The following is a 26,080-nucleotide window of genomic DNA, read 5'->3' on the forward strand; positions in this document are numbered from 1 at the left end:
TATGTTTTCGTATAAAACAGTCTGTTTTCAGCAAATTTGGTCTTGTTTGCATTTGTTGCTTTTTAAAAACAGGTGGTGACTCCTGTCAGGAGATTCCCTTAAGTCAGTTACCTCTGTCTACTCCTCCAACAAGTGGTACATACACAATGAAGACTCTGAACTGTCCCGGTAGTCCTGAATACCAAAATCAAACAGGTGATTCTGTGAGGCGCCTTGCTTCAAAGGTGAGTTTTCCCTTACTAATGTATTTTTTCTCTTAGCGTATTAGAAAACATATAGCCTGGATGGAGACAGTCTGATTAGCAAAGCCTTCTGAATATATCAAATAGTCAGTGATGGGAGAACAAGTGGTAACACTGGACGTTTAAAAAAAATGCTCAAGCTTCATGGCTGGTGAAACCAGCTATCCACCTTTTGAGTTATTAATTGAATTATTTAGTTTAATTAAATTAATAGAATTAAATTCAATTAAAAACTTCCAGTCTGTTCTATGTGTATTAGAAGGTTGGGATCCTTAGCTTGAAAAAGAGGCCATGTGTTCTCTTCAAGTAGTTGCTCAGTATGCTTTCCACAGGCAAAATTCTGAAAGAAAGAGACAATAAAATGTTTGGACTGTGTATAATGTATCTATATTCCATGATACAAGTTTTTTTTTGAAACTATTTTATGAAAAGCACTGAAGTGCAATTATTTTCTTTCCTATTAACAGTGCTCTTCCTGGTGCACCCTAGGCTGCCATTGTCTTTCTTGGCCGCAAGGGTACATTGCTGGCTCACGTATCTGGGGGTTTTGGTCAATGGCAAGTTGAATAGCGGTCAGCAATGTGCCCTGGTGGCAAAGGGGGTTCACTGTGGCCTGGAGTGCCTCCGGCACAGTACTGCTAGCTGGTTGGGGTGGGATGACACCATCCCACCTTGCTCTGCCTGGTGCAGCCTTACTTTGGGCACTGTGTGCAGTTTTGAGTGCCAGTTTTGGGCATAAAACATTTAGTGTCCAGGGAAGGGTTATGAAGGTGGTGAAGGGTCTGGAGGACAAGATACACAAGGAGCAGCTGAAGTCCCTTGGTTCTCTCAGTCCAGAGAGGAGGAGACTGAGGGAAGGCCTCATGGCGGCCTACAGCTTCCTCCCAAGGAGAGCGGAGGGAGGGGCAGGGGGCAGGCACTGATCTCTGCTCTCAGGGGCCAGCGACGGGACTCAAGAGAACAGCATAGAGTTTTCAGGGAGGCTCAGGCTGGGTGTTAAGAAAAGGTTCTGCACCAAGAGGGTAGTCAGGCACTGGAACAGGCTCCCAAGGGCAGCAGTCATGGCATCAAACCTGCTGGAGTTTAAGCAGCATTTGGACAATGATCTCAGACATGGGGTCTGATTTTGGGTAGTCCTGTGTGGACCCAGGAGTTGCACTCAATGATACTTGTGGGTCCCTTCCAACTCGGGATATTCTACTGTATGTTTCTGCATTAAAGGTTGACTGTTGTGCTGCTAGACTTTGGCTGTCTACTGTAAACAGAATATTTTTCTTATTATTTGATTTTTCAAAGGAATACAATCTATATTATGTTTTATTATTTAGTAGTACATCACTTGCACTAATCATAATGAAGCCAGTTGTCCTTCTGCCTCTATGAGGATGTCTCCAGTAGCTGTTTGTCATCTGCTTTTGTCTAATGATGTTCAAGTTATTCCTGGGGTTTTCAGTGTGGCACAATTTTGTTTAGTTTTAGCTAATAGCTTGCTTAGTGGAGACTCAAATTATTTTTTTTGCCTTTACTACTCTAATTTCTTAGAGATTAGATATTCATCCCCCTGGGATGAACTCAAATGATTATATTTTCCTGCCAGAATCTGTCATTTTGATTTCTTTTCCTTTTTGCATGACCTACAATATCAAAATCTATTTCACCATCTAATTTCCTGTGCCTTTACATCTCTTGACATAAGCCATCTGACACAAATTATGGATTTAGATAATTATTCTAACACTGAAAAATACTCTGTAGCTGAAAGAGAAATTTGGTAAACCTTTATTGTAATTGGACTAACAAGTGCCATCTTCAATATTAAATGGGTAAGCCTTTTGTTTTTCCTTTTTTCTCCAGGTCGTTGCTTATCACTATTGTCAAGCTGACAATACATACACCTGTCTTGTCCCAGAATTTGTGCACAGTATTGCAGCCTTACTTTGCCGTTCCAACCAATTAACAGCATACAGAGATCTTCTAATAAAAGAGCCTCATCTACAAAGCATGCTTAGCCTGAGATCTTGTGTCCAAGATCCAGCAGCAGCTTTTAAAAGGGGAGTGTTGGAACCACTTTCAAACCTCAGGAAAGGTAAATCACACAAGAAGTGACTTGGAAACTGAATCTAAATTTCATAAATACTGTCTGTGGGGAAGAACTTAGAAACATCTATTTTAATGCCAAAAGAGAAGTAAGTAAAGCAGAACAATCCTGGAGAAGTGATTACTTAACTGTGGTAATTGTTTTTAACAATAATAGTTTTTAAACAGTTCTTTTGCATTTTAAAGTAAAATTCTATGAAACATTAAAACTTATGGAAACTTTATATTTACTTTTTGCCAGAAAACTCAATGATAACTTTGTAGCTTGAAGCTAAGGCTGCTATATCTTATATTAAAAGATTTTATTTTCAGATGCTGTTGACTTTAGTCACTTTTTTTTTTTGCTTAGTAATTTTCTGTGCCTATATAGTAGGTTGAGGGAGGAGATTTTTCTGTGTCGGAACAGAGTTCATTCATTTCTATGAAAATTGGTATGCAGTTCTTGATTTTTTTTGTCTGTTAACAAATACAAAATGAATCAGTGAATCTTACGTTTACCCCAGGATTTCCATTCTTAACCAGTGCTCAAAATGAACAATGTTAGTTTATCAAGCTGTTACAGCTTTTCTTCTCAAATTTAAAAATACAAACCAATGCATTCAAGATTTTTGTAAATTGCATGCTTTTCTTTGTATGGTAAATCCAGTAAAGTATAAGTTTTAAGTAAATGGTTAATAACTAAGTGGTGTCAATTAATAGCCTAAACAGTATGCATATGCATTTGTCCCATATCCACCCATCTCATCCCAGTTACATGCTAACAACCTTGCTTAATCTCTTACTCTTTTTAAAGTGGTTATAAAATAGATCCATAACCACAATTAAAAACACTGTAAGTGATTGCTTCCATTTCTTAGCACTCTGTGTCAATGTTGTATTATAGTTACGACATCTCAACCGAAGTTTTTTTGTTTTAATTATCTGACCAGTATCATTAAGTATAAAGGGTGGGCTGGTTTAAGTGATGATAGTACTGTTTTTCAGTTGTTTAAATGTTCAATGTCTAAAATAATGTCTAAATGCAATAAAATGTATTGCTGTGCATAAAATTACATTGTTCATAAAATCATAGAATCCTTGTTGCTTAAAATATGGGAATAAAAATATGCCACATAATTGGAGAACTTGTAATCACATTTTTTTTTCCTATTTCAGAACAGAAAATTCCTGACAATGATTACATAATTTTGGTAGATGGTCTAAATGATGCTGAATTTCATAGACCTGATTATGGTGACACAATTTCATCATTTATCACAAATATAATTTGTAAGTTTCCTCCATGGCTAAAGCTCATTGTGACTGTAAGAACTAACTTCAAGGTAAGAACACCTTTTATTTTTTTTCTTACTTTCAAAGACAAAGTGATCTTTTATTTTTGTGTAGCTGTGTTATTATGATAAGTAATGGTTTTAGAGGAATTCAAAGTCAAGTCTTTTTTTTTTTTTTTTTTTTTTTCCTTCTATGTTGTTGCATGCTTCTTTATGGTGAAAAACTATGATATCAGGAGTATCCTTCATTTTGAATCACTTTCTGGAGTATGTTAGTAGAATTTGTAATACAAGTAGCAGTGAAATCAGAGTATGTTTCCTTGGCCTTCAAGAGAGAAATGAACAAATGAATGAGTGAAAGATTTAATAATAATAATAATAATTACAAGCACATAGTGATCCTGTGTTTGAGAACTTCCTATGCAGAAATGCTGTTATACTATTATCAGTGAACGGTATTTGCAAAATCAGAGTAGAGATAGCAAGCTTGTTTTTAATCTGCCTAATACTCATTACAGAAGACAGCTATAGGAAAGACGCGTTACTGAGTGTTCAGTGCTGGAATACTATAATGCTGTTTTTTTTTTTTCTTCCCTTTCTTCAGGAAGTAGCAAGTTCACTTCCCTTTATTACAATATCCTTGGACAGTTTTCCAGACAACAAAGAAATTCATGATGACTTGAATGCTTACATTCAGTACAGAATTAATAGCAGTCAGGAAATTATAAACAACATATCTTTAAATGGAAAAGCTGATGCAGCTATTATTGGGAAAGTGAGTAACCACCTGATCATGAGAAGCCTGGGATCTTATCTCTACTTGAAACTGACTTTGGATCTTTTTCAAAAAGGTCATTTAGTAATCAAAAGTGCAAGCTACAAGGTAGTTCCAGTGTCTCTATCAGAACTGTACTTACTTCAGTGTAACATGAAGTTCATGACAAACTCCGCTTTTGAGCGAGCCCTCCCAATATTAAATGTGGTACTGGCATCCCTACATCCCATGACAGATGACCAGATTTTCCAAGCTATTAATGCAGGCCAAATAAATGGTGAACAACAATGGGAAGACTTCAGCCAAAGGATGGAGGCCCTTTCATGCTTTCTGATAAAAAGACGTGACAAAACACGTATGTTCTGCCATCCTTCCTTCAGGGAATGGCTTGTTTGGAGAGCAGACGGTGAAAATACTGACTTCTTGTGTGAGCCAAGGTAAATGAAACTTGCAGTAAATCATATTCAGGTAACTGCAGTTATGTTTTACATAATTGTTTTCAACAATTGGTGAGAGGAGAGAGTAATGGTAAAACAAAAGCACGGCTAACTTTTTCCAAATGAAAACTTGCATATTTGAAAGTAAACTTGAACAGTTGCCAGATGTTACAAGGAATGATCAAGGTAAACTTGACCAGAAACATTATTGTCATCAGAAGTGACAAAAATAATTGACTTTGCAGAATTTGCATTTGACTTTGCTATATTCATTGAGAACTGACAGTATTATGCTGTTATTAATATAATAGTTGACAATTATGTGCAGCAACACCATGTCTGTATAGAGTGCAGGAACAGAAAGAAAAACAGATCATTTGGGCTCAGTTTCCATATTTTTTTGTTTCTACAAAAGAAAAATTGACACTGACTTATAAAATTATTACAGACCCAAGACTTCTCTGTGCTTTAGAGAGTGGGTTTAACAAAAAACATTACAGTAGGCAGAATTACCAGGTTTGCAGACTGTTTGGCCCATACTGTCTTTTGACATTGCTAGGTGCACTCTGGGCCAGCTGAATATGTGATGCACAACGCATGCTCTTAACAGAAAGACTTGTTTCCAAGTTTTACTTAAAGCTTCATTATAATTTTTTTATGAAAAATTCTGTTCAGAAATGTGTGAAGATGATATGAGAAGCCCTGCCCCAGCTTCATCAGCAAAACAATTTCTGAGTTAGCATGTGGTCAATTGTCCTATTATAGTATATGATCAGATTAATGTATTGTAGGTGGCATACCATTTCCACACTTCGCTAGAATACCAACTACTGTAGATGTAGAATAACTAAATACACAATACATCATCTTTTGAAAGGATTCGAGTTTTTCACTTCTAAAAAGATTGGATTTTATCTGAGGTACCTGCAGTTTGTGACTGTAAAATGAAACATGTACAAAAGGGGGAGCAGTATACAAGTCAGTGTCCAAAGTTGCAACAAATCTGACAATAGGTTTCATGTTAGGTGACAATAGAGAAGTAATAAGAGTATATTTCAAATGTGAAATCTACCTTTTTTCTCTGTTAAATCTTTCTGAAAATAATTTCATATAGACATGATGACTAAAACAACAAAGAAACAAACAAAAAAGAAGCAGCTCCTATCTTTTGATAAATTGCAACAACTTTTGCAGGTATTTCCAGATGTTGTATGTTACTTGGAAAGCTGCAACAGTCAAGATAGCTGTGATATCATTTGGTTTCGAGTATGCCATCTGCATACCAGTCTTGCAGGCTTCAGTGAAGTTTCATGATTTGATAGAGTATTTTTTTTTAATGATCAGTTTTTTAAATTCAGGTTGCTATTCAATTTGTTTGAATAAGTGAACTAGCTGTATTTAACATAGTTGCTTTCTACACTGGTGAATGTTTGGATAGCCATTAGAAAATTTGCCTTTCGTGATATTTGAACATCTAATTATTGAAATCAAGTTATATAGATGTTTGAGTAGTCTGATAAAGAAAGTCAAGGTGTGCATGTTAGGATATTTACTGAAAGTGTACTTACAAAAACAGTTCTTTTTCAATCCCGTTCTTTTTACTAGGAGTGGACATGCTCTACTGGCTTTCATGTTCTCTCGACAAGAGGGAAAGCTAAATCGCCAACAAACTATGGAACTTGGTCATCATATACTTAAAGCTCACATATTTAAGGTAAAGCTGATAGTTTAATAGCTTTCATGATCTTAATGAATTGATGTGTCTTAGAGATTCTCATCTGAGTTGCTTTAATAATTTGTTATAATCTTACACAAAATACTTGAGATTGTTACCAGGTTAACAAATAAATGTTAGTTCTCTTTATACTGATGAGATATAGTTATAAATAGTATTTGTAATACTATAGAGAGATTTTCTGTTATATCATTTCTGCTAGGGTCTCAGTAAAAGGACTGGAATTTCTTCCAGTCAACTTCAAGGCTTGTGGATTGGTTATAGTACCGATGGACTTTCTGCAGCCCTTGCTTCTCTGAGGAACATTTATACACCAAATGTGAAGGTAAGAAAGTAAGCGTTCATTTATAATCACTGCTCCATCTGCCACTGTTGCTGTAACTCTGTTAATGTTGAAATTAATGTAACAGATATGAAGAAAACAAAAACACCATGCATCTGTAAAAGAACTCCTTTATAATGAGTCTGCATGTACTTTTTGAAGTTGTCGTTAATGTCCGGTTTGTTTTTCCTTAATAGTTTTGATGGAAAGAAGGATTTCACCTTGATTTTGGTGTAGCCATGTTCTGTTACATAAGTAAGCATGTGGATGCATTTTCAGGATGTCAAAGGTGCCACCTAATTTGCTGGGCAGAGTTCAGACACATTTTCTTGTATGGGGAAGTACTGTGAGAGTAAAAAGATGTAAAGAGTTTTGCTTTATTATTTGAATGCTTGGATCATGGATAGGGAAAGCCAAGCTTAGAAGCTGCAATTTTAGCCAACTGGTAAGTGTTTTGATTGGAAATTTGCTTGCGTGCACATGTGCAGGCACTCCCAATATTTTAAAAATATTTTTATGCCATTTGATTCTACATAAATGGGGTCAGTTACATAAATTTGCATAGTAACCCAAATAAAAGCCTCAAAAATAATGTTGTTACAACAGATGAATTTGTGGTGACAGTGTGGTGAGTTTCAGGGGATAGGTAGATCTTATATTAAGAATACATAGTTAAGTGGTACAATAATTAATTTATGATGATGATTTATAATTTTTTGTTGTTGCCTTATATGTGGTAATGCCAATGTCTGCCAATAAAATCTGCAGGAGTAACATATAAGGATCTGAATGAAGACTTTGAAGTCATTTAACAATTCAAGCCAAATATGAGGTAAAAATGGTTTTGTTTAAATTAAATTTTAGGTGAGTCGGCTGCTGATTTTAGCAGGAGCAAATGTGAATTATAGGACCGAAGTACTAAATAATGCTCCAGTGCTGTGTGTTCAGTCACACCTTGGACATGAAGAGGTGGTCACTCTTCTACTAGAATTTGGAGCTGCTATTGATGGAACATCAGAAAATGGAATGACTCCGCTTAGCTATGCGGCAGCTGCAGGTCACATGAACATAGTTTCACTGCTGTGCAAAAAGGGCGCAAAGGTAAGCTGATGTGCAAAGATTGCAATGCTTGCAGGAAAATAAAAGCAAGGGCCTAAGAAAATTATTGTTGATTACATTATTATATGCTAACATAATTAATACAGACTTTCAGAGCATTTTAAATAAATCCAGAACATGTACACAGACTTTTTCTCTTCAACAGAGCATTTTCGTTCTGATCATCTCCATGCCTAATTTTTCATGCATTAGTAATTCCTCTGAAGTTAATAGGACTAGACATATGCCAGATGTCAAAACATTTGCATTACTATTGCTTAGAAATCCAATTATGAAATGCCACCATTTATCATCAAAATGTAGCCAAAAATACTACAAGTGTTGTTATGGCAGTGGGCAGGAGTAGCAAAGGGGAGCATTACAACGGCCGACTTTGCCTTGTGAAAGTAATTGTCTGCTCTATTGAGGCAAGTGTATCTATTCAGAAGGGATTTCACGGCAACTGTATGTAGCTAAGCTTCTACCCTTATCCCTTATTAATTAGACAAGGGACACTAGTCTCCAAATCAGACTTTGTGAGTAGCAGTAATGAGAAAGATGTGTTAACTGGAAACCATACTGTTTTGGTATTAAGAGTCATAGAATCATAGGATCATTAAGGTTGGAAAAGACCTCCAAGATCTAGTCCAACTGTCCTCCTACAGACAATATCACCCACTAAACTATGTCCACCAGTACAACATCCAACGTTTCCTTAAACGCCCCCAGGGATGCTGACAGCAGCACCTCCCTGGTCAACCTGTTCCCATGCCTAACCATGAACCTCCCCTGGTGCAACTTAAGGCTGTTCCCTCTTCTCCTATCAGTTATGTGTGAGAAGAGGCCAAACCCCAGCTCCCCACAACTTCCTTTCAGGTAGCTGTAGAGAGCAATAAGGTCTCCCCTGAGCATCCTCCTCTACAGACTAAAAGAGTCATGGAGTAGTATTTTTCATTATTTAGTATTTTTATTTCTCAGTGTTGAGTGGTAGCCAACAAATAGGAGATTCCAGCTAGAAAATTACAGGAGAAATGAGGAAGCAAGCCAAACTACATGAAAAGAGTATGAAAGAGAATTGTTCTTGTTAATTGAAGTGCAAGAGGAAGGACAAGATGAGATCATTTGAGACAGGAGTGAGACAATAAGATAGTGAAGACATGGAATGGAAGAAGAAACAAAAACTGTCACCACTTAGAAACGGGTGCTATCCAAGAGCAAAGAATTAATGAGTTTAAAGTTTGAAATGGAGATGTTTCAGAGCTGACAAGACCAGTGAGAAGTAGCATCTATTTTTTTAAGATATTTTTGTTCCTTTTCCTTTTTTCCCCCTTGCTATTACCGTGTTAAATTCTGAGCAAGTAGGTAAAAATGATAGGATTTTCTTGATGTAAGTTGTAGTTTTGCAAATGTGGATAACTTAAAACCTAGTTGCTGGCTATATTTAAAAGAGTGTGGGGAAAATTCTTTTAACAGGTATCTGCACTGTTTTTAAAAGTAGGGAACCCCTAACTTTGCATCATTTTGGGGACAGTCTTCAAATTATTTTTTGTCTTCTTGAAACAATATTAGAAAATGTTTTGTAAACTAACTAAATAAATCAGCCCTGTTTGTATAGCATGTTTTGCCCTGATAGAGTGCAACAGATCATCAGACTTTCCACATGACAGTTATCTGCTGCTGTGAAATGAGTATCATTGTAGTACAGTTTGCAATGAAATCATAGAATAGTTACAGTTGAAAGGAACTTTTGGAAATCATCTAGTCCAACACAGGGCCAGCTGGTGCATTTCCCAGGACTATGTCCAGCCAGCTTTTGGATATCTGCAATGATGAGGGCCTCACAACCACCTGCAACAACCTGTGCTAGTGTTTGACTACCCTTCAGTAAAACAAAGTATTTTTTTGTGTGTTTAGGTGGAATTTTATGTTTTTAATTTGTGACCATTGCCTATTTTCCTGCCACTGGCCACTACTACTGACTACTCATTCTCTGAGCCATCTCTTCCCCCCAGGCTAAGCAATTCCATCTTTCTCTGCCTCTCATTATGTGGCAGATGCTCCAGTTCCTTAAACATCTTAGTAGCCCTTTGTGTACTTGCCCTAGTATGTCCATACCATTCTTATACTGGAGAGCCCAGGAATGTACACAGTACTGCAGATGTGGACTCAGTGTTGAGTAGAGAAGGATTGCTTCCCTCAACCTGCTCATAACACTCTTCCCCATGCAGCCAGTCAGCCCCCACTGTGTACTGATGCCTAGGGTTATTCCTTCCCAGCTGGCAGATTTTTTTTTACACTTCCCTTTGTTGAACTTCAAGATTCCTCCCAGCCCAGTTCTCTGGCCTGTTGAGATCTATCAGAATGGCAGCACAATCATTTGGTATATTTACCACACCTCCCAGTTTTTTTTATCATCTGCACACATGGTGAAGTTGCACTCTGTCCTATCATACAGGTCACTGATGAAGATACTAAACAGAATTGGACCAGTGTGGATTGCTGGAGTATTCCACTAATGAGGTGCCTCTAGGTGGGCTTAGTGCTGCTGATCACAATCCGCTAGGCCCATCCATTCAGCCAGTTTTAGGTCCACCTCACTGCGAGCTTTATGTAACCTGTAACCATCAGCTTGTCCATGACAGTGTTATGGGAAACAATGTCAGAAGGCTTACTGAAGTTGAGGTAGACAACATACACAGCTCTGCCCTCATCTGCCAAGCTAGTACTTCATTGTAGAGGACAATCAGATAGGTTAAGCATGATTTCCCCTTCATAAATCTATGCTGACTCTTCCCAATCACCATTTTGTCCTGCGTGCATATGGAATGACTTCCAGGATTAGTTTCTTCATCACCTTCCCAGTGACTGAGGCTGTTTGGCCAGTAATTCCCCAGATCTTCCATCTTTCTTTGCTTGGAAATAGGATTGACATTTGTTCTCTTCCAGTGCTCAGGAACTTCTCCTGTCAATGACTTAGTATACGTTTTAACTTTGAACATTATTTTTTCCAATGCAGGCTGATTATCTAGATAAGAAAGGGCAGTGTGCTTTGGTCCACAGTGCATTGAGAGGGCACCGTGATATCCTTGAATATCTGCTTGATGTTGTTTGGATAACATCTTCTCAAGAACAAAATTCACTGAGAAAAAGACAGGCGCTGCAGCAAGCGCTGACAGCAGCTTCCAGTATGGGGCACTGTCAGGTAGGCTGATAATTGAAATATTTCCAAATCTGTTTGAATTTATCAGAATTAAACAACAGTGTTTGTGACTATTTAAAAAAAAAAAAAAAAAAAAAAAAAAAGAAGTTTGGAAAACAGAATTGTTGAAACTTTAGATGTTTTTAGTAGTATGTGTTCTTAGCAACTGTTTTATATGCTGTGGTTAATTACCCAATAAAATGAATTACTTTAAGATTTTGTCAGTGTGTAATTTTGTCTTTGTTCCTCACTGTTCTTGAAGTTATACTAAATCTCTAGTGGTAATGATAATATGCTGTATCAGTGATCACTGTAGTATATTTCTACCCTAGGTAGAATCTTTTCATAAAATAAACAAAAAAAAATGCTGAAAGAACTGGATTATTCAACTTTGCAGAGAGAGTATAACAAATTGTGTTCTTATAGTATTGAATGTAGAGTATAACAAATCATATTTTGCACGTGCATGCTTAACTTTTTACCCTGGTGCACACTTCAGGTTACAAATCAGCTTAATTTAGATTAATATTAATTATGCACAGAAATCCAGATTTCTGTCTTGTATATGTCTAAAGAAGTGATCCTCAGCATTGAGGTATTATTCAGCAATAGGAACACTAGAAGTAAACATACGAGAAAATACTAAAAGGCTATAGATATTCAGATCTTCTCTTTACTGGGAAAATAAATCTTAACCTTGAGATATAAGTAATCAGTAAGTATAGATACATAATAAAGATCACACTAGGTTGATGTAATTATCTGTGAATAATTTATGTGATGTACCAAAAGTGGAAGCTTAAAATCTCTTAAAGAAAACCATGTTGATACTTTAAAAAAAAATATCTAATTTACAAAAATGATGTAGGATCAAGATTCTTATATTTGAAGTTGTTTATATGATTCAAACAGAAATGTCTCAGAACAATTACTTTGTCATATAAGCCATGCAGTCTCAGTATAAATTTAAGGATTCTGAACTACTTGAATTAACAATTAATTCTTTCGCTGTTGTAAAATTTCTTGTTTGCTATCCACTGATGAAAGTGAAAGCACCCAACTCCTGAATTGTCAGCAAAATTGATTATATCCATAAACACTTCCTCATATCTAAAAATGGCTATCTATTTTTTAGAACAAAAAGATGAGTTGTTCTTAGCTAGAAAAAAGGCATTTCATTAATTTTGAATAAATTCTGGCATTTCAAATGTTATTGTTTTCCATGCATTCTGTATAATGCTTCTCATGCTTGGCGTTCTACTAAAAATCATACTGAACTTGCTTTGATAGATTATGAACAATATTAATTTTCTTTGATTCATATGCATAAAGAGGTAAGCGCTCTTTTGCTTATTGGTATAGGTTGCAAGTGACAAAGTGATGATTTTTCTGTGACTAACTAACTCTGATTTTGACAGGTGGTTTGTTTCATCTTGTCTATTGTAAAGGAGCATGAAATTGACATCAATGACACTGATGCCTTGTGGGGAGAAACAGGTATTTCCATTATATTTTTTTCTCAAATTGAAGTTGCTCATTTAAGGCGAGGGTTGTTTGGTTTTTATTTTCTGTGGTAAAAGTCGTGGGAACATATCAGTTTTCACAATTTAATGAAGTTTGTAAGCGTAAGTGCAGACCTACTTACCTCAAAGATTGAAAGGAGGAGTTTTTTTGTATTAAAATGACCATAAGTTAGTGACGTTCTAATTAAACTGCAAACTGTCCTTGGAACTACAGTGCTTCAAGTTTCAGGGTAGAGTTCCATACAATTATCTGTATGCAAACTTCTATTTTTTAAATCTTATTTGTTTGCAGGAAATGCTAGGCAATTGCCTCCTTCATTGTAGGTAGGCAGCGAATGAAAAGATATGCCTTTGTACATTTGGCAAATGCAGATTTCTTTTCTAAAAATGCACAGTAAACTATGCAACCTGCAGCTGAATGTTTTCATTTGTTACCATACAAGTAGCGTTTCACTTTAAGTTAAATAGGTGAGGGAGGGAGCAGGTTTCTTAAAGACTTTCTAAATTCATCTTCCCTTAATATTTTCTTTTAAAAGTTTTGTATTGAGATTCTTTGTTAATGGACTGGCAATCCTTACTCATTAAGTTAGTGCTTCCTTAAGCAGTCGTAACTTTTGATGGAGGTGAAGATCTGAGTCCAAAGAGCTATGAGCAATTCCCTGTAGCACTTCTGTGCTGAGACAGAAAATAGTAAGTTTAGGCCAAGCAATACATGTAGAATCAAAATAGCCACAGGATTTGCTTTACTTGAAATATCAGTCTTCACTTACTGAATGTAAGAAATTTATGTGAAAAGGGTGCTAATTTATATGCTATTGGAATCGTTGCATTTCTGCATGTGTGGTCAAACTTGTGTATGCATTGTACTGTTTGGTTCTTTAGCTGTTCATTTAATAAAATGTTATTGTGGTATGGAACTGGATGGGACAAAACTTTAGAAGTACATGGCAGATGGAGTGAAGAGCGGCGGTGTGTTTTGTGAGTGTTTGTTTCAAAGAGGGAAAATCCATCACACCTTGAAAAAGCATTCATATCGTAACATGTTCAGTAACAGCTTAATTCCTGTTCATATATTTGTACTGCTGTTATCTACTTGATTGAATCCTGAGTTGTTTCAGCTCATTGTAGAGGCTGTTTCAATAATGTTTTATATTGTGAGTCTTTCTGAGCAGAAAACAGCAAGAGATCATGGTGTCCATTCCCAGTATTTTATCACATTAGTGCAGCTGAAGGGCATGTCTGTGGAATAAAGGTTTGAGGCAAGTTCCATAGAAAATTACAAACTACACCAAAAACAAATGGCAAAAATACATCCTGGGAAAAGCTTGTGTCATTAAAAGTATCATAAAAACAAAGCATGAATGAAAAGTTAATTCAATAAGTGGATGAATAAGGCTGCCATAATTGGCAAGGTATATAGGGTATGTGTATCAAAGGAATAATAGGGAAGGTATGAATAAAATGTAACATAATAATTTGGAAAGAGGCGTAGTACAGCATAATATTTTCAAGTTAAAATAGAGCTCTTATTTTAAAACAGTGATTGCTTGCAGAGGGGAGTTGTTGCATGCAAGGATATTTCAATCCAGTGATGCTAAGTCATGATACAAGCTTGACATTATAAAGGAATTACAAAGGAAATGAAAGAAAGCTTTCTACAAGCATTGCTAATGCAAATGTCATGCTACAGAACATTGAAGGTAGTCAGTTAAACACACAAGTTTTATTTATAAAGCGTTCTTTTTGTAGACTGTATGAAATTTAATGTGTCAGCTTATTAAAAAAATAATACTTCAGAAACGCACTGATACTCAAAAAAAAAATCAGGGTTAACCTCTACAAGGTGTTTTTAGTGCTCAGTTAAGTACAGTTTAATGATTTTTCTATTGCACTTGTTGGGTTCTGCAAACTGCTGTCTCTAATTTACGGTCTTGTTTCCAAATAGCTTTCCAAATTGTCTTATTTCAGACACAAAACCATCCTTTTTTCTACTAATTACTGTTTCTCTCTGACATTGTTGGCTACAGATCAAAAATTTGTCAAAGTTAACTCTTTTTCTTTCAGCTTAATTGGCTGCTCTTACAGCTTCTGTTCTACACCAGCTGCTTGTTTAGCTCTTCATTTAAATTATTTCCTTCTTTATTAGGGCAGAGTGGGCCATGCTTTTGCAGAGTACCATTAGGCAGATCAGAGGTGATTTCTTCTAGTAGAATAGTCAGAATTCCTGAGCAGGGTTCAGTCATGATGTTCTTTAAACTGTCTGTAAGAATTCTTTAGTTTTCTTATACCTGAATAAGGTATAGAGTAGTTATATTGTTACTCTAATGTTAGTTAAACTGTACGCTAAAAAGCTGGATTGGTCTTTTCTTCCAAGCTTCAAGTGATAAGACAAGGGGAAATGGCCTTATGTTGTGCCAGGGAAGGTTGGGGTTGGATGTTAGGAAATATTTCTTCATTGAAAAGGTTGTGAAGTATTGGAACAGGCTGCCCAGGGAAGTGGTTGTGTCACCATTCCTGGAGGTCTTCAAAAAACATGGAGATGTAGAACATAGTGACAAAGTTTAGTGGTGAACTTGGTAATGCTAAGTTAAAGTTTGGACTAGATGATCGTAGAGGTCTTTTCCAACCTAAGTGATTCTATGGTTAGTGAGTCAAGACTGGATGAGCTAGGTATTCATAGAATCATAGAATGGTTTGGGTTGGAAAGAATGCTAAAGATTCAACCTCCGTGCCGTGGGCAGTGACACCTTCCAATAGATCAGGTTGCCCAATCTAGACATGTCCTTGAACCTTGAACACTTTGCAGGAATCAACATCAACAACTTCTGTGTTTTTTTTTTTTTTTTTTTTTTTTTTTGTTTGTTTTGTTTTGTTTTTGGGGGGGTTGTTTTTAATTGTTGCTTAAAAAATAAAAAGGATTTACTACTTCTTGAAGTGTTGGTAATTTCATTTACTTTCAGTATCTGTTGGAATTTTTTAAATCTAATTTACCATATTTGGAAATTCTAAAAATGATTTATTAGAAATTCAAAATTTGACCCACTTTTTATTTAAAAATGCTGTCTTGGGATTTAGAAAATGGAGAGGTGAATCCTTTGCTGATTCTTGCAGAAGCTAGCACATGAACCCATTTTCAAAACGGTGTTAACATTACTGATGAGGCTGTGAAAAAATCAAACATCGTATGGCTACTGCACTTTATATAGAGATCAAGAACAGAGTCAGACTTGTTAACATCCATTGTCCAGCTCAAAAACAGGTCTCAAAGGCAAATTAGAATATTTGTCTTTTGCGTGCTGTAAAATGTGCAGTAATACCTTGAAGCCTAAAGCAAGGACTAACCTGTAGGAAGTAGAAGTATTGATTACCTACTGTATTTTTCCTGATGAAAAACAGGGAAAACAATTTTAACTAGTGCAGAGTTAAGCTAAATTGTCTGAGTAACAGACTTTCTGCATAAATCTAAATATCTGCTGTTTGGTAATACATCACTGCCTGGTATTGAGTAAACAGTGCTTTAGTTATAGTCCCTTCGCTAAATCCCAGAACTGTTATCACGTTCACCTTTGGGAAGGGTCTGATGGAAAGAGAAGCAGCTTTCTTCTCATGAAGAAAAAAAAATAATGAAAAAGGAACTATAACTGTCTTAAATCTCAAAGATAGACTGGGAGGCCCATCCTAAATTTTCATAATGAATCCCTTTAACCCACAAGGTATGCACATGTTGTATTTGTTATCTTTGAGAATTACCTTTTTATTTAACAAAATGTCTTTGGCTTTTTGACTTAACCTGATTGTGACTAATACAGTCTGAGAGTAGATATGAAATATCTTGTGGAACAGCTGAGTTGAAAAAAACTGGGGATTCCTTAACACTCATATAATGTGTATGTATCAAAGGAAGTGTTAAAACAGCTAAGAGATGTTGATGAGAATGCTTTCTTTAGCCCTGACAGCTGCTGCAGGAAGAGGAAAACTGGAAGTCTGCGAATTACTTCTTGAACACGGAGCGGTTGTGACAAGAGCTAATAGGAGGGGCATTCCTCCACTCTTCTGTGCAGTACGGCAGGGTCACTGGCAGGTCTGATGCGTCTTCACAAACTAATGGACTGATATGGGAAACTGTCTTTGATTTCCCCCATCTCCAGTCCTGTAATAAATCAGTGTAAATTTTGTAATGTGCATTTGCATCAACTTGTAAGGGACATATTCAGAAGTTAATTTTTTTATTTACCAGTTCAAGAATATATTGGAGGTATGCCAACCTTAATTGTAATATTCCTTAAAAATAATATATGAAATTTAAAATACTTTATTTCCTGGGCCAAGAACAGAGACAATTTTAGATCCACTAGACTGCTTCTGTATTTAATGGAGAGAGAACCTCAGAGCTTTCTTCATACTTGCCACTCCCATCAAGAGAAAGTCCTGATTTGCAAACAGTTAAGAGTTGAGTGGGATTTCTAAATTATTGCTATAAATAACACCTTAGTCTTCTCCCGTGCAAGTTTATTATGGCAAAAATTTAAATCTGCCAATTTATTTTCAATAGTTTTTTTTCCTATTTCAGATTGCTAAACTTCTTCTGAAGCACGGGTCTGATGTAAATTTAAGTGACAAACAAGGCAGAACTCCACTTATGGTGGCTTCTTGTGAAGGACATTTGAGCACTGTGGAATTTCTCCTTTCTGAAGGTAGAAAATAACTGTTTCAATGCTGCATGGCTGTACCAGAGATTGCATCTATGTGAGTTAGGTAATTTTGCATATTAAACAGGACATCTTCATTACAAAGTTGATTTTCACTTTCAGGTGCAGCTATTTCATCTCTGGACAAAGAAGGACTGTCAGCTTTGAGCTGGGCATGTCTAAAAGGCCACAGGGAAGTGGTTCAGTATTTAGTTGAGAAAGGTGCAACAACTGATCAGACAGACAAAAATGGACGAACACCTTTAGACCTGGCAGCTTTTTATGGAGATGCTGATATTGTAAGTAGAGCTTAATAGTAGAAAAACTAAGCACGTATTGAAATTTCATAATACTAAACAAACAAACAAAAAAAGCCAACCACAATAGAATGGAAACCTGTGCAAGTAGTTAAGTTGGTGGCACCACTAGTGTCTTGACTGTAGTAGGAGTGTTTACTCTGAAGAGCATTTTCTAGATAAGGCTTTAGTACCAAGGTAGTAGTGTGTGTAAAGTCCAGCATTATGCATGTATAATTGATGTTTTAAATCTTAATAAAAAGTAGCATATATAATTTCTATGTTGGATGAACTGAAATTAATAATAATAATAAAAAAAGGCCAGGGGATGTGATGAGAAAGGAAAAATTTTTCTGCCTTTGCTAATCAATCAAGGTAACCAGACAGGGTCCCAGTCAGCTGGTTACTTTAGTGGAACAGAGACACCTAGAGAGAGACAGAAAGAGAAATAATATATTGCCAGAAAGGATTAAACGTTTTACTTCTCCATTATAATGCAGTATTATTTGTCCATGCTAATTATCTTACAAGCTGTTGCATGACAGTGAGAGAACTGTTAGAAATCCATACAGTTTTCATCTTAGGAATCTCATGGCACTAAACACATTCCAACATTACTATCCAGTCTATAAATGTGGAAATAAAAGGCCTGAGATGTTGAATCCGTTTTTCTTAGCTTGTTCCATAGGTCTTTTCAGAAACAGGACAACTGAAGTTCCTTTTTCTAACTTTCTCACAAACTATCTTCTTTCTCTAAATTATAATCCATAATTTCTCTAAATTATAATCCATAATTTAAATCCATCCATATAAATCCAGTAATTTTAAAGTCTGTGATTCCCGTAAATCTTTAAAATCACAGACTTGGAAATTATTGTATATTTTTGTTTTCATGTTTCAAAACTCAGCAGTAAAGCGCAGTTCAGAATCCTGTCCAGATAGGATTGTAATTTCAGCATGCTACATGGAAGAATGTGTTCAGTCTGCAAGCACTGTAAACAGATCCTACAGTTACCAGGGGATTAGAAAGAATAGCATATGCATCCTCTCAAACTCACCAGTATCTGTTTTTCTAGAGTTTGCATATACAAAATCCTGTTTCATAACAGCAGTTCTCAAATGAAAATGCTACCATATGGTGTAGTTTGCTTTAAGTTCCATTCTGCCTTCGTTAGAATTAACTCAAAATTATAAATAAGCCCTTAGATTCTGAACTAGCTTTAACAAATTTCAGAACTCTTCCTGCCCCTGCAAGTGTTCTTTAGTAACACAGGCACATGAAGGGTTTTTTTCTTCCAGCTTGGAAATGAGGGGTATCAAGAGCCCTGTACATACCCTACTGTGGTTTATCACACTGGAGTGGAAGCTATGCCAAGGGTTCATATTACTGAACAGCCTGACCTTTGTGCTAAGGCAGAGAGTACTCACAAGGCCAGCAGGTTACTGGTCTTGGGGGCCTGTCAATGGGAATGATTGTTTACATGACTGTTGTTTACATCAAGCCTGTCATTGCTATAATTTCCTATATATTGCACTTTTAATTGCTATTACTGATGAGCAATTACTAGAATTGCCCCATTGCTCTGGATACTTGGAAGCTGATGGTATCTGACATTTATATTGGTTTCCTAAACTTTCTTTTTTGTCCATGCTGCATTTTACATTTATTATGTTTATGTCTGAAGCTGCAGTACTAGAATGTTGGGATAAATGGTTGAGAAATTAACAAAATAACAAATGTTCTGTTTTTTTTCTTGGTATAGAACAAGAAGCAGTTCCTCGGCACCATAACTTGTATTTAAAATGTTAACTAGAATGTTTTATAATATCTCAGACAAGAATAGTTTGTGTATTGCTACTGTTTCATTTGAGCTTTACTGCCTTTTTGCTTAAGTAGCTGTCTGCGTATCAGCATGCAGAACACGAACAAAGCAGAGAACGAGCATAATGTGTTGTTTTTCTGACACAGGTACTTAAGTGTCAGATTTTTTTTTTTTTTTTTTTTTTTTTAAATCCTTAACTAGGAAAATGCTGCTCTTAGGTGTAGTTTGACAGTATAGCCACGCTCTGTTATCTTCAATGGATTTTAAGTGGCTTTATCATACTCAGGATATATTCAATATACTTCAAAGAAGATTAGGTGGTAGATTAAACATTTCACTGTTCTGCATCTCCTACCAAGAATAATGTTACAAGGCTTATCCTATTTCTTTTTACAGGTGCAGTACTTGGTAGAGAGAGGAGCGATGATTGAGCACGTTGACCACAGTGGCATGCGGCCACTGGACAGAGCTATTGGATGTCGTAATACATCAGTAGTGGTTATGCTCCTGAGAAAAGGAGCTAAATTAGGTCAGTAAACCTATCAATACTCAGGGGGAAGAACTGGTTATCTGCTCTGCTAGAATTGCTTTCGCTTCTGTAAAGTAGATTTAATAAACAAATCTTGAAGTACGTGCTAGATTTTTTTAGGTAGTATGGTTTGCAGATACCCACTCAAGAGAAACAAATCTCTTTCCTTCTTTTAGAGGTAGGCACTCAAGTCCTCAAGTCTCCATGTCAGAAGTGAGGAAATGAAAGGAGCAGAATACGATTACTTTCTTTAGTGTATGATGATGGAGAGCCTGAGGATTCTGTCTTTACATGGTTACTCTGTCATGATATACTTAAACAAGAAAAGAATTATTATGCTATTAATGATCCTTAATTCTGCCACTATTAATGATTTAGGTGAAGAAATTTTACATTTAAATAACATTCTCTAAATATATTTTTAGGATCGCGCATTTTTGCAAGTAGTAGGCAAAAAGTATGTCTGTGTCATTTATTATAGTGGGCAAGTACATGTGCATCTGTGTGCATAATGACTACTAAATCTGTTATATGTTCAAATCGTTATTTGGTTACTAAATATCATTAAATGCAGATCCTTATCTAGGCCTGTGCTTCACCATGGACTTTAATCCTTTCCTATACTGGCTTTAGAGCAAGGGAAAAACAAATCGGACCCTTTCATATTTGTCTGCTATCTATGTGGGTTGGTAGGGGACAAGTATGGATATGAATGTATATTAAGTATATATGTGCGCACACTTAAAATATAATAATAGTTGTTTCATGAAGGTGGAATATCCACTAAAGTAGGAATAGGCCTTCCAGTGCAAATAGTTATAAAAAACAATTTTTTTCCCCTTTGTCAGAGATCCTTAAAATTTAACTTTCAGGAAACGCAGCATGGGCAATGGCCACCTCAAAACCCGATATTCTCCTTATTCTGCTGCAGAAACTGATGGAAGAAGGAAATATACTGTACAAAGTAGGTAGTCTTTTTCCTCATTGGCTGAGTACTACAGGTTCACAAACTACTTGATGCTTATTACTATACCCTATATGTACAATTTTATTTGACTAACCATTAATTTCTCCTTTTCTTTTTCCTTCTTCTCTCTTGACTAGAGGGCCTGTGATCTGTTTTTACTGATTTTGCACTGCTCATCCTGTTTTTCTTAGCTATCCTCTTTATTTTGGGACAGCAGGACCCTCCCCTTATCTACTTAACATACTCCCTGCTGCTATGCTACTGTCATGCCTGCGCAATCACTTTTAAATATACAAGGTTAGTGGAATTTTCCACTGCAAAAACACGTTCTACTGCAAAACACAACTTTGTTTCTCACAGTATCAAGAAACCTTAAGAAAACCTTGAGGAATAATAATTTAAAACTAGTACTTAATTAAAAGATGAACAACAATGGTTAATGGATAAGTATATTTTCATTCAGTTGAGCAAGTTGCTCTGTGGACAATTGTCAGTCGGTTTTTCTTAGAAGCAACTCAGAATATAATGTGCTCATTTGAAAGTGCTTTGTTGAATTAAGTAATGTACAAGCGTATCCTTTACTTTCAGGGTAATGTTCTTTTGTATGCTATTTAAATATAGAATGAGGAAAGTGACAGCTCTTTTGATACATTCTCTTTACTAGTGATGATATCTTGCTCAGAAGAGTGGAATTGTTTTTTGTACACCTGCAATACACCTCCTTTATTTCACTAGCGCAACACAGCAGAATGACATACACGCATAATTCAAAGTCTGTTCTAGCTATAAGATTTGTAATTTGCAGTTGCCTTTTTTTTTAAATAAGGATCTTCAAATATCTGCCACCTTATCTCTGATTTTTGATCTGAATCTCACAGCTTTGCATAACATAGGAGAGGTACCCTTCACTATTGAGAATCAGGGTAGACCTGCTTAGATTCATCCAAATTCTGTCTTATGAATACATCTGGTTAATTTATCAAGTTTATTGGTCCTGAAAAGGGGTTAGAGCTTTACATACAATCAGGTACCTTAAAAATCACAGAATCATGGAATGGTTTGGGTTGGAAGAGACCTTAAACACCATCTAATTCCAATCCCCTGCCATGGGCAGGGACACCTCCTACTATACCAGGTTGCCCAAAGGTCCATCCAGCTTCCACAGCTTCTCTAGGCAGCCTATCCCAGTGCCTTACCACCCTCAGAGCAAAGAATTTCCTCCTTACATCTAATCTAAATGTACCCTCTTTTATTTTAAAGCCATTACTCCTTATCCTATTACTGCAATCCCCAAGAGTCCCTCCCCAGCTTTTCTGTAGGCCCCTTTTAGGTACTGGAGGGCCACTATAAGGTCTCCCCACAGCCTTTTCTTCTCCAGGCTGAAGAACCCCAACTCTCTCAGCCTGTCTTTACAGGAGAGGTGCTCCAGCCCCTTGATCATCTTTGTGGTCCTCCTCTGGACTTACTCTAATGCTTCCACATCCTTCTTATTACACTGGGGGCCCCAGAGCTGAACACAGCATTCCAACCAGGGTCTCATGAGAAGGTGGGACATCTTTCAACCTAAAGGATAACAGTTAATTCAGCAAAGGCAATTCTCTTGTCCCTGGGAGGCCTCTCCTGTGCCACACTAATCTAGTGGTGTATTGAATATGACTCACAGGTTGTTAAAGGAGAAGGTGTCACCCACAGTGTCACCAGCACCAACTTGTTTTGTTTCAGTTTCTCCTCACATTGCTCTGCAGGTTGGACTCAGCCTGGACTTTGAGACCAGAAATTAACACAGCAGGGCTTGGTTCTAATATGTTTTACAATTTCTTACAAGAGGTTGTATCCCCTGCTGATACCTTTTTTTAGACCATTTATTTTTATTATAATAATTTGAGTGGACTTGCTAGAGCTATGGTATGTTATTTAGCTTATTAAACTTTTTCAAATATCCTTTGATATATTTGATTGCCAAAGTATCTGCAAGATAACTATCCATTAGAGCAGCACATATTTGAGTGTATCACAGTATGCAGTAACTTCTTCTCAGCTTTCTGGTTGAATAACATAAGCAAGACAAATCTTAAATATTTTATATGTCAGTTTCAACAGTAGATTATCACTACTTTGAATGTTTAATTAAATGAAAAGAAACAATGTTTATGAAAATAAACTAACTCCTACACTATCCATTAAGAGGAAAAAAAAATTCATCTGTCAGCTGAAAGATTTGCTATCTTTTCACATTAGGAGGATTTCAGTGGTTTTAGCAGAACTGCCTCATATCGTCAGCTTGTTGTAGAGATGTTCTCCAAGCATCTTTTGGAGAGCCTGACTATAACGCAACCATGGATCATCCAAGTAGTCCTGAGGGATGGCTTAGCTTTCTTATTCAACCTTTGTTAAAAAGTAGGAGACTGATCCTTCACTGCTTTAAATTTATACATTCAGCCATCCAATTAATTATGGCTGAGACACCTAACTGAAGCTGGGAGTAGCTGGACTGCACGTGTGAATGTTGTACCGACTTTCTCCCTCTCCCCATCCTCCTTTTGCCAGAGCTGCTACTGCAGTAGCACCACCTGATTAAAGGGTACACCATTTCTGATTAAAGACATTATCTATTAGAAACATCTTAGAGCTATAATAAACTATGGTTGACTGCCCTCCTAAATACATAAAATTAAGAACTTTATCATACAGTATTATAGAAATACCAGAACAATTATTTAGGTATAAGTATTATGTATTAATGCAAGTACTATGTTGGTGCAATACCATTAAAGGCATGACTTCGTAAAGAAAGACAAACTCTGGTTAACTCTCAAGTTCTCTCTTTGTGTGTAAGTGTAATAATATATGTATTATACTATTTTTTAAAATATATGTGTCTGGTTTTTATAAGCCAGACACTTTATGTATAAATATATACAAATATTTATATATTATCATTTTTATATAAAATATGATAATGAATATTATCTATATAATATATATAGATAAAGATATATCACAGAATCACAGAATAGTCTAGGTTGGAAGAGACCTCCAAGATCACCTAGTCCAACCTCATATATATTTTTATATATATAAGTGTCTGGCTGTGTATTCTACTTGAAGTGCACCAGTTGGTAGATGTCAAATATAAACGTGGTTACATTGATCTTGAAATTACTTTAGTGATTTATATCCAAGCAGGTACCTTTGAAGGTAAGATATCTTTTAGCCTGAAGGATAATAGAGTTATCTGAATCTGTAATATTCTTTATTGTAATATTGAGAGTTTCTGAAAAGCCTCTTCTTCCCTAAATGTGTAGAAAGGTAAGATGAAGGAAGCAGCACAGCGCTATCAGTACGCTTTGAGGAAGTTTCCGAGGGAAGGCTTTGGAGAAGAAATGAAAGCATTCAATGAGCTGAGAGTTTCATTGTACTTAAATTTATCACGATGTCGACGAAAAACAAACGTAAGCTCTTGCTTTTAATCTGTTTCTTCTCTAGCACTGGGAATCCTAGACCTCTGTTCTACTCCATTCTTGACAGCTTGTGTTACATGTTGATGCTACTGTGCTCCTGTGGTTGGTTTTTGGTTATCCTGATGTGCTGAAAGGGCAGAAAAGGGGGAGGGTGTGCAGAATCTTTCAAAGCATTATCATCAAGGGAAAGATTTGGACATGACCAAAATATTAGGATTTCTCTTTTACTAAACATTGGTACGTTGTCCAAGCACTGTATATGTATTTTCGCTATTTTAGAATTCTTTTCACTGTATCATGATTTGGGGCTTTGTTGTGTCATCCGGTGGGGACAGTTCATAAGATGAATGCATGTTGCCATGTGGGAACTATCCCAGCTATTCTTATGCAATCAGTTATTTTGGAATAACAAACTGCTGGATGTTTTTTTTAGTACTTTTAAAAGACTTGGTTTTAGTACTTTTAAAAGACTAAATGGAAAATGCTGCCACAGCCACCACCCTTTGTTATCAAACAGCATAACCTACTACTACAGCTTTATTCTATGTGCAGGTTGTTTCTTTTCCATCTACATCAGTGTATCAGATGGCTGGTAAGAACCTGAATACCATCAGAGCAAAAACATGTCATTTTCTAAATACACTTTACACTAGGCCTTCTTTTGAAACATTAACTTCTTATTTCCCATGTCATTTAAGTTGTTCTTGGCATCTGTTTCAATTTGAAGAACATATAAACACGGGTGTCCAGGAGTTTACGTAGGCAGTTCTGCTGCTGCCTTACACAGCAGTACTATCACTTTGCCTTTTCTGGTACAACTACCATCTTGAGATGCCCCGCTTCTCCTGATGCCTTCATAGATAAGACTGTACTTCTCAGTTTCATAAAACCAGTACTTGAAAGTGACCCTGACCAACGAGAGGGAGGGAGTGAAGGAACGAGGTTCTCATTGTATTCAAATGATAAACTCTTATTTACGTTTTGCTAATCCTACAGTGCATCATCTTGCATCTAAAGCTTAAGTTCATCATGTTACTCTGCTCTTGCATGACACCATCATACCATGGTTTGGGTTGGAAGCGACCTTAAAGATCATCTAACTCCAATCCCCTGCCATAGGCAGGGATGCCACCCCCTAGATCAGCTTGGCCAAGGCCCCCTGCAGCCTGGCCTTGAACACCTCCAGGGATGGGGCATCCACAGCTTCTCTGGGCAACCTGCTTGTGGGTATCTCAGGATGTGGGACTTTTATTATTATTTTTTTTCATGATAATCTTTTCCAGTTTCCTGCACTGTCATACTCAGTATTATTTGGTATCATGAAGACTGTGTGCTGTGCATGGGTATTATTAAAATTAGACTGCTTCTGCTTTCATCTTTTCCATGGCCACCTTTGTCCCATCTTCAATCCTGCTTTGTTAATTCCGGCCTTCGGCCTAACCGTGAATTTAGCTGAACTATTATATGTTGTTCTTATTAAAGACCAAATATATTAGATCCAGTACAGTTCTTCTCTAAAACTGTCACATACCTTATCAAACAAACCTGGACTGGTACAACATATTTTCCTTGTTTTTTTTTTTTTTTTTTTTTTTTCCTATATTCCTAAGTTTTTAA

The 26,080-nt window shown here is 36.4% G+C and overlaps 1 protein-coding gene across 6 annotated transcripts in view; it reads left to right on the forward strand.

Moving 5' to 3' along the window:
• TANC1 (tetratricopeptide repeat, ankyrin repeat and coiled-coil containing 1) overlaps nucleotides 1-26,080 on the forward strand; it is a 116,645-nt gene that overhangs the window by 86,297 nt on the left and 4,268 nt on the right. For all 6 annotated transcript variants that reach the window (XM_035332291.1, XM_035332292.1, XM_035332290.1 and 3 more), the window contains 15 exons: nucleotides 73-224; nucleotides 2,097-2,328; nucleotides 3,495-3,661; nucleotides 4,215-4,822; nucleotides 6,428-6,536; nucleotides 6,760-6,882; nucleotides 7,744-7,980; nucleotides 10,994-11,179; nucleotides 12,595-12,673; nucleotides 16,647-16,780; nucleotides 17,270-17,393; nucleotides 17,511-17,686; nucleotides 19,903-20,035; nucleotides 20,908-20,999; nucleotides 24,308-24,454. In XM_035332291.1, coding sequence (XP_035188182.1) covers nucleotides 73-224; nucleotides 2,097-2,328; nucleotides 3,495-3,661; nucleotides 4,215-4,822; nucleotides 6,428-6,536; nucleotides 6,760-6,882; nucleotides 7,744-7,980; nucleotides 10,994-11,179; nucleotides 12,595-12,673; nucleotides 16,647-16,780; nucleotides 17,270-17,393; nucleotides 17,511-17,686; nucleotides 19,903-20,035; nucleotides 20,908-20,999; nucleotides 24,308-24,454 — 2,699 coding nt within the window. The remainder of the gene's footprint in view (nucleotides 1-72; nucleotides 225-2,096; nucleotides 2,329-3,494; nucleotides 3,662-4,214; nucleotides 4,823-6,427; nucleotides 6,537-6,759; nucleotides 6,883-7,743; nucleotides 7,981-10,993; nucleotides 11,180-12,594; nucleotides 12,674-16,646; nucleotides 16,781-17,269; nucleotides 17,394-17,510; nucleotides 17,687-19,902; nucleotides 20,036-20,907; nucleotides 21,000-24,307; nucleotides 24,455-26,080) is intronic.

This window comes from Oxyura jamaicensis, chromosome 7 (assembly GCF_011077185.1).
Source record: "Oxyura jamaicensis isolate SHBP4307 breed ruddy duck chromosome 7, BPBGC_Ojam_1.0, whole genome shotgun sequence".
Taxonomy (NCBI): Eukaryota; Metazoa; Chordata; class Aves; order Anseriformes; family Anatidae; genus Oxyura; species Oxyura jamaicensis.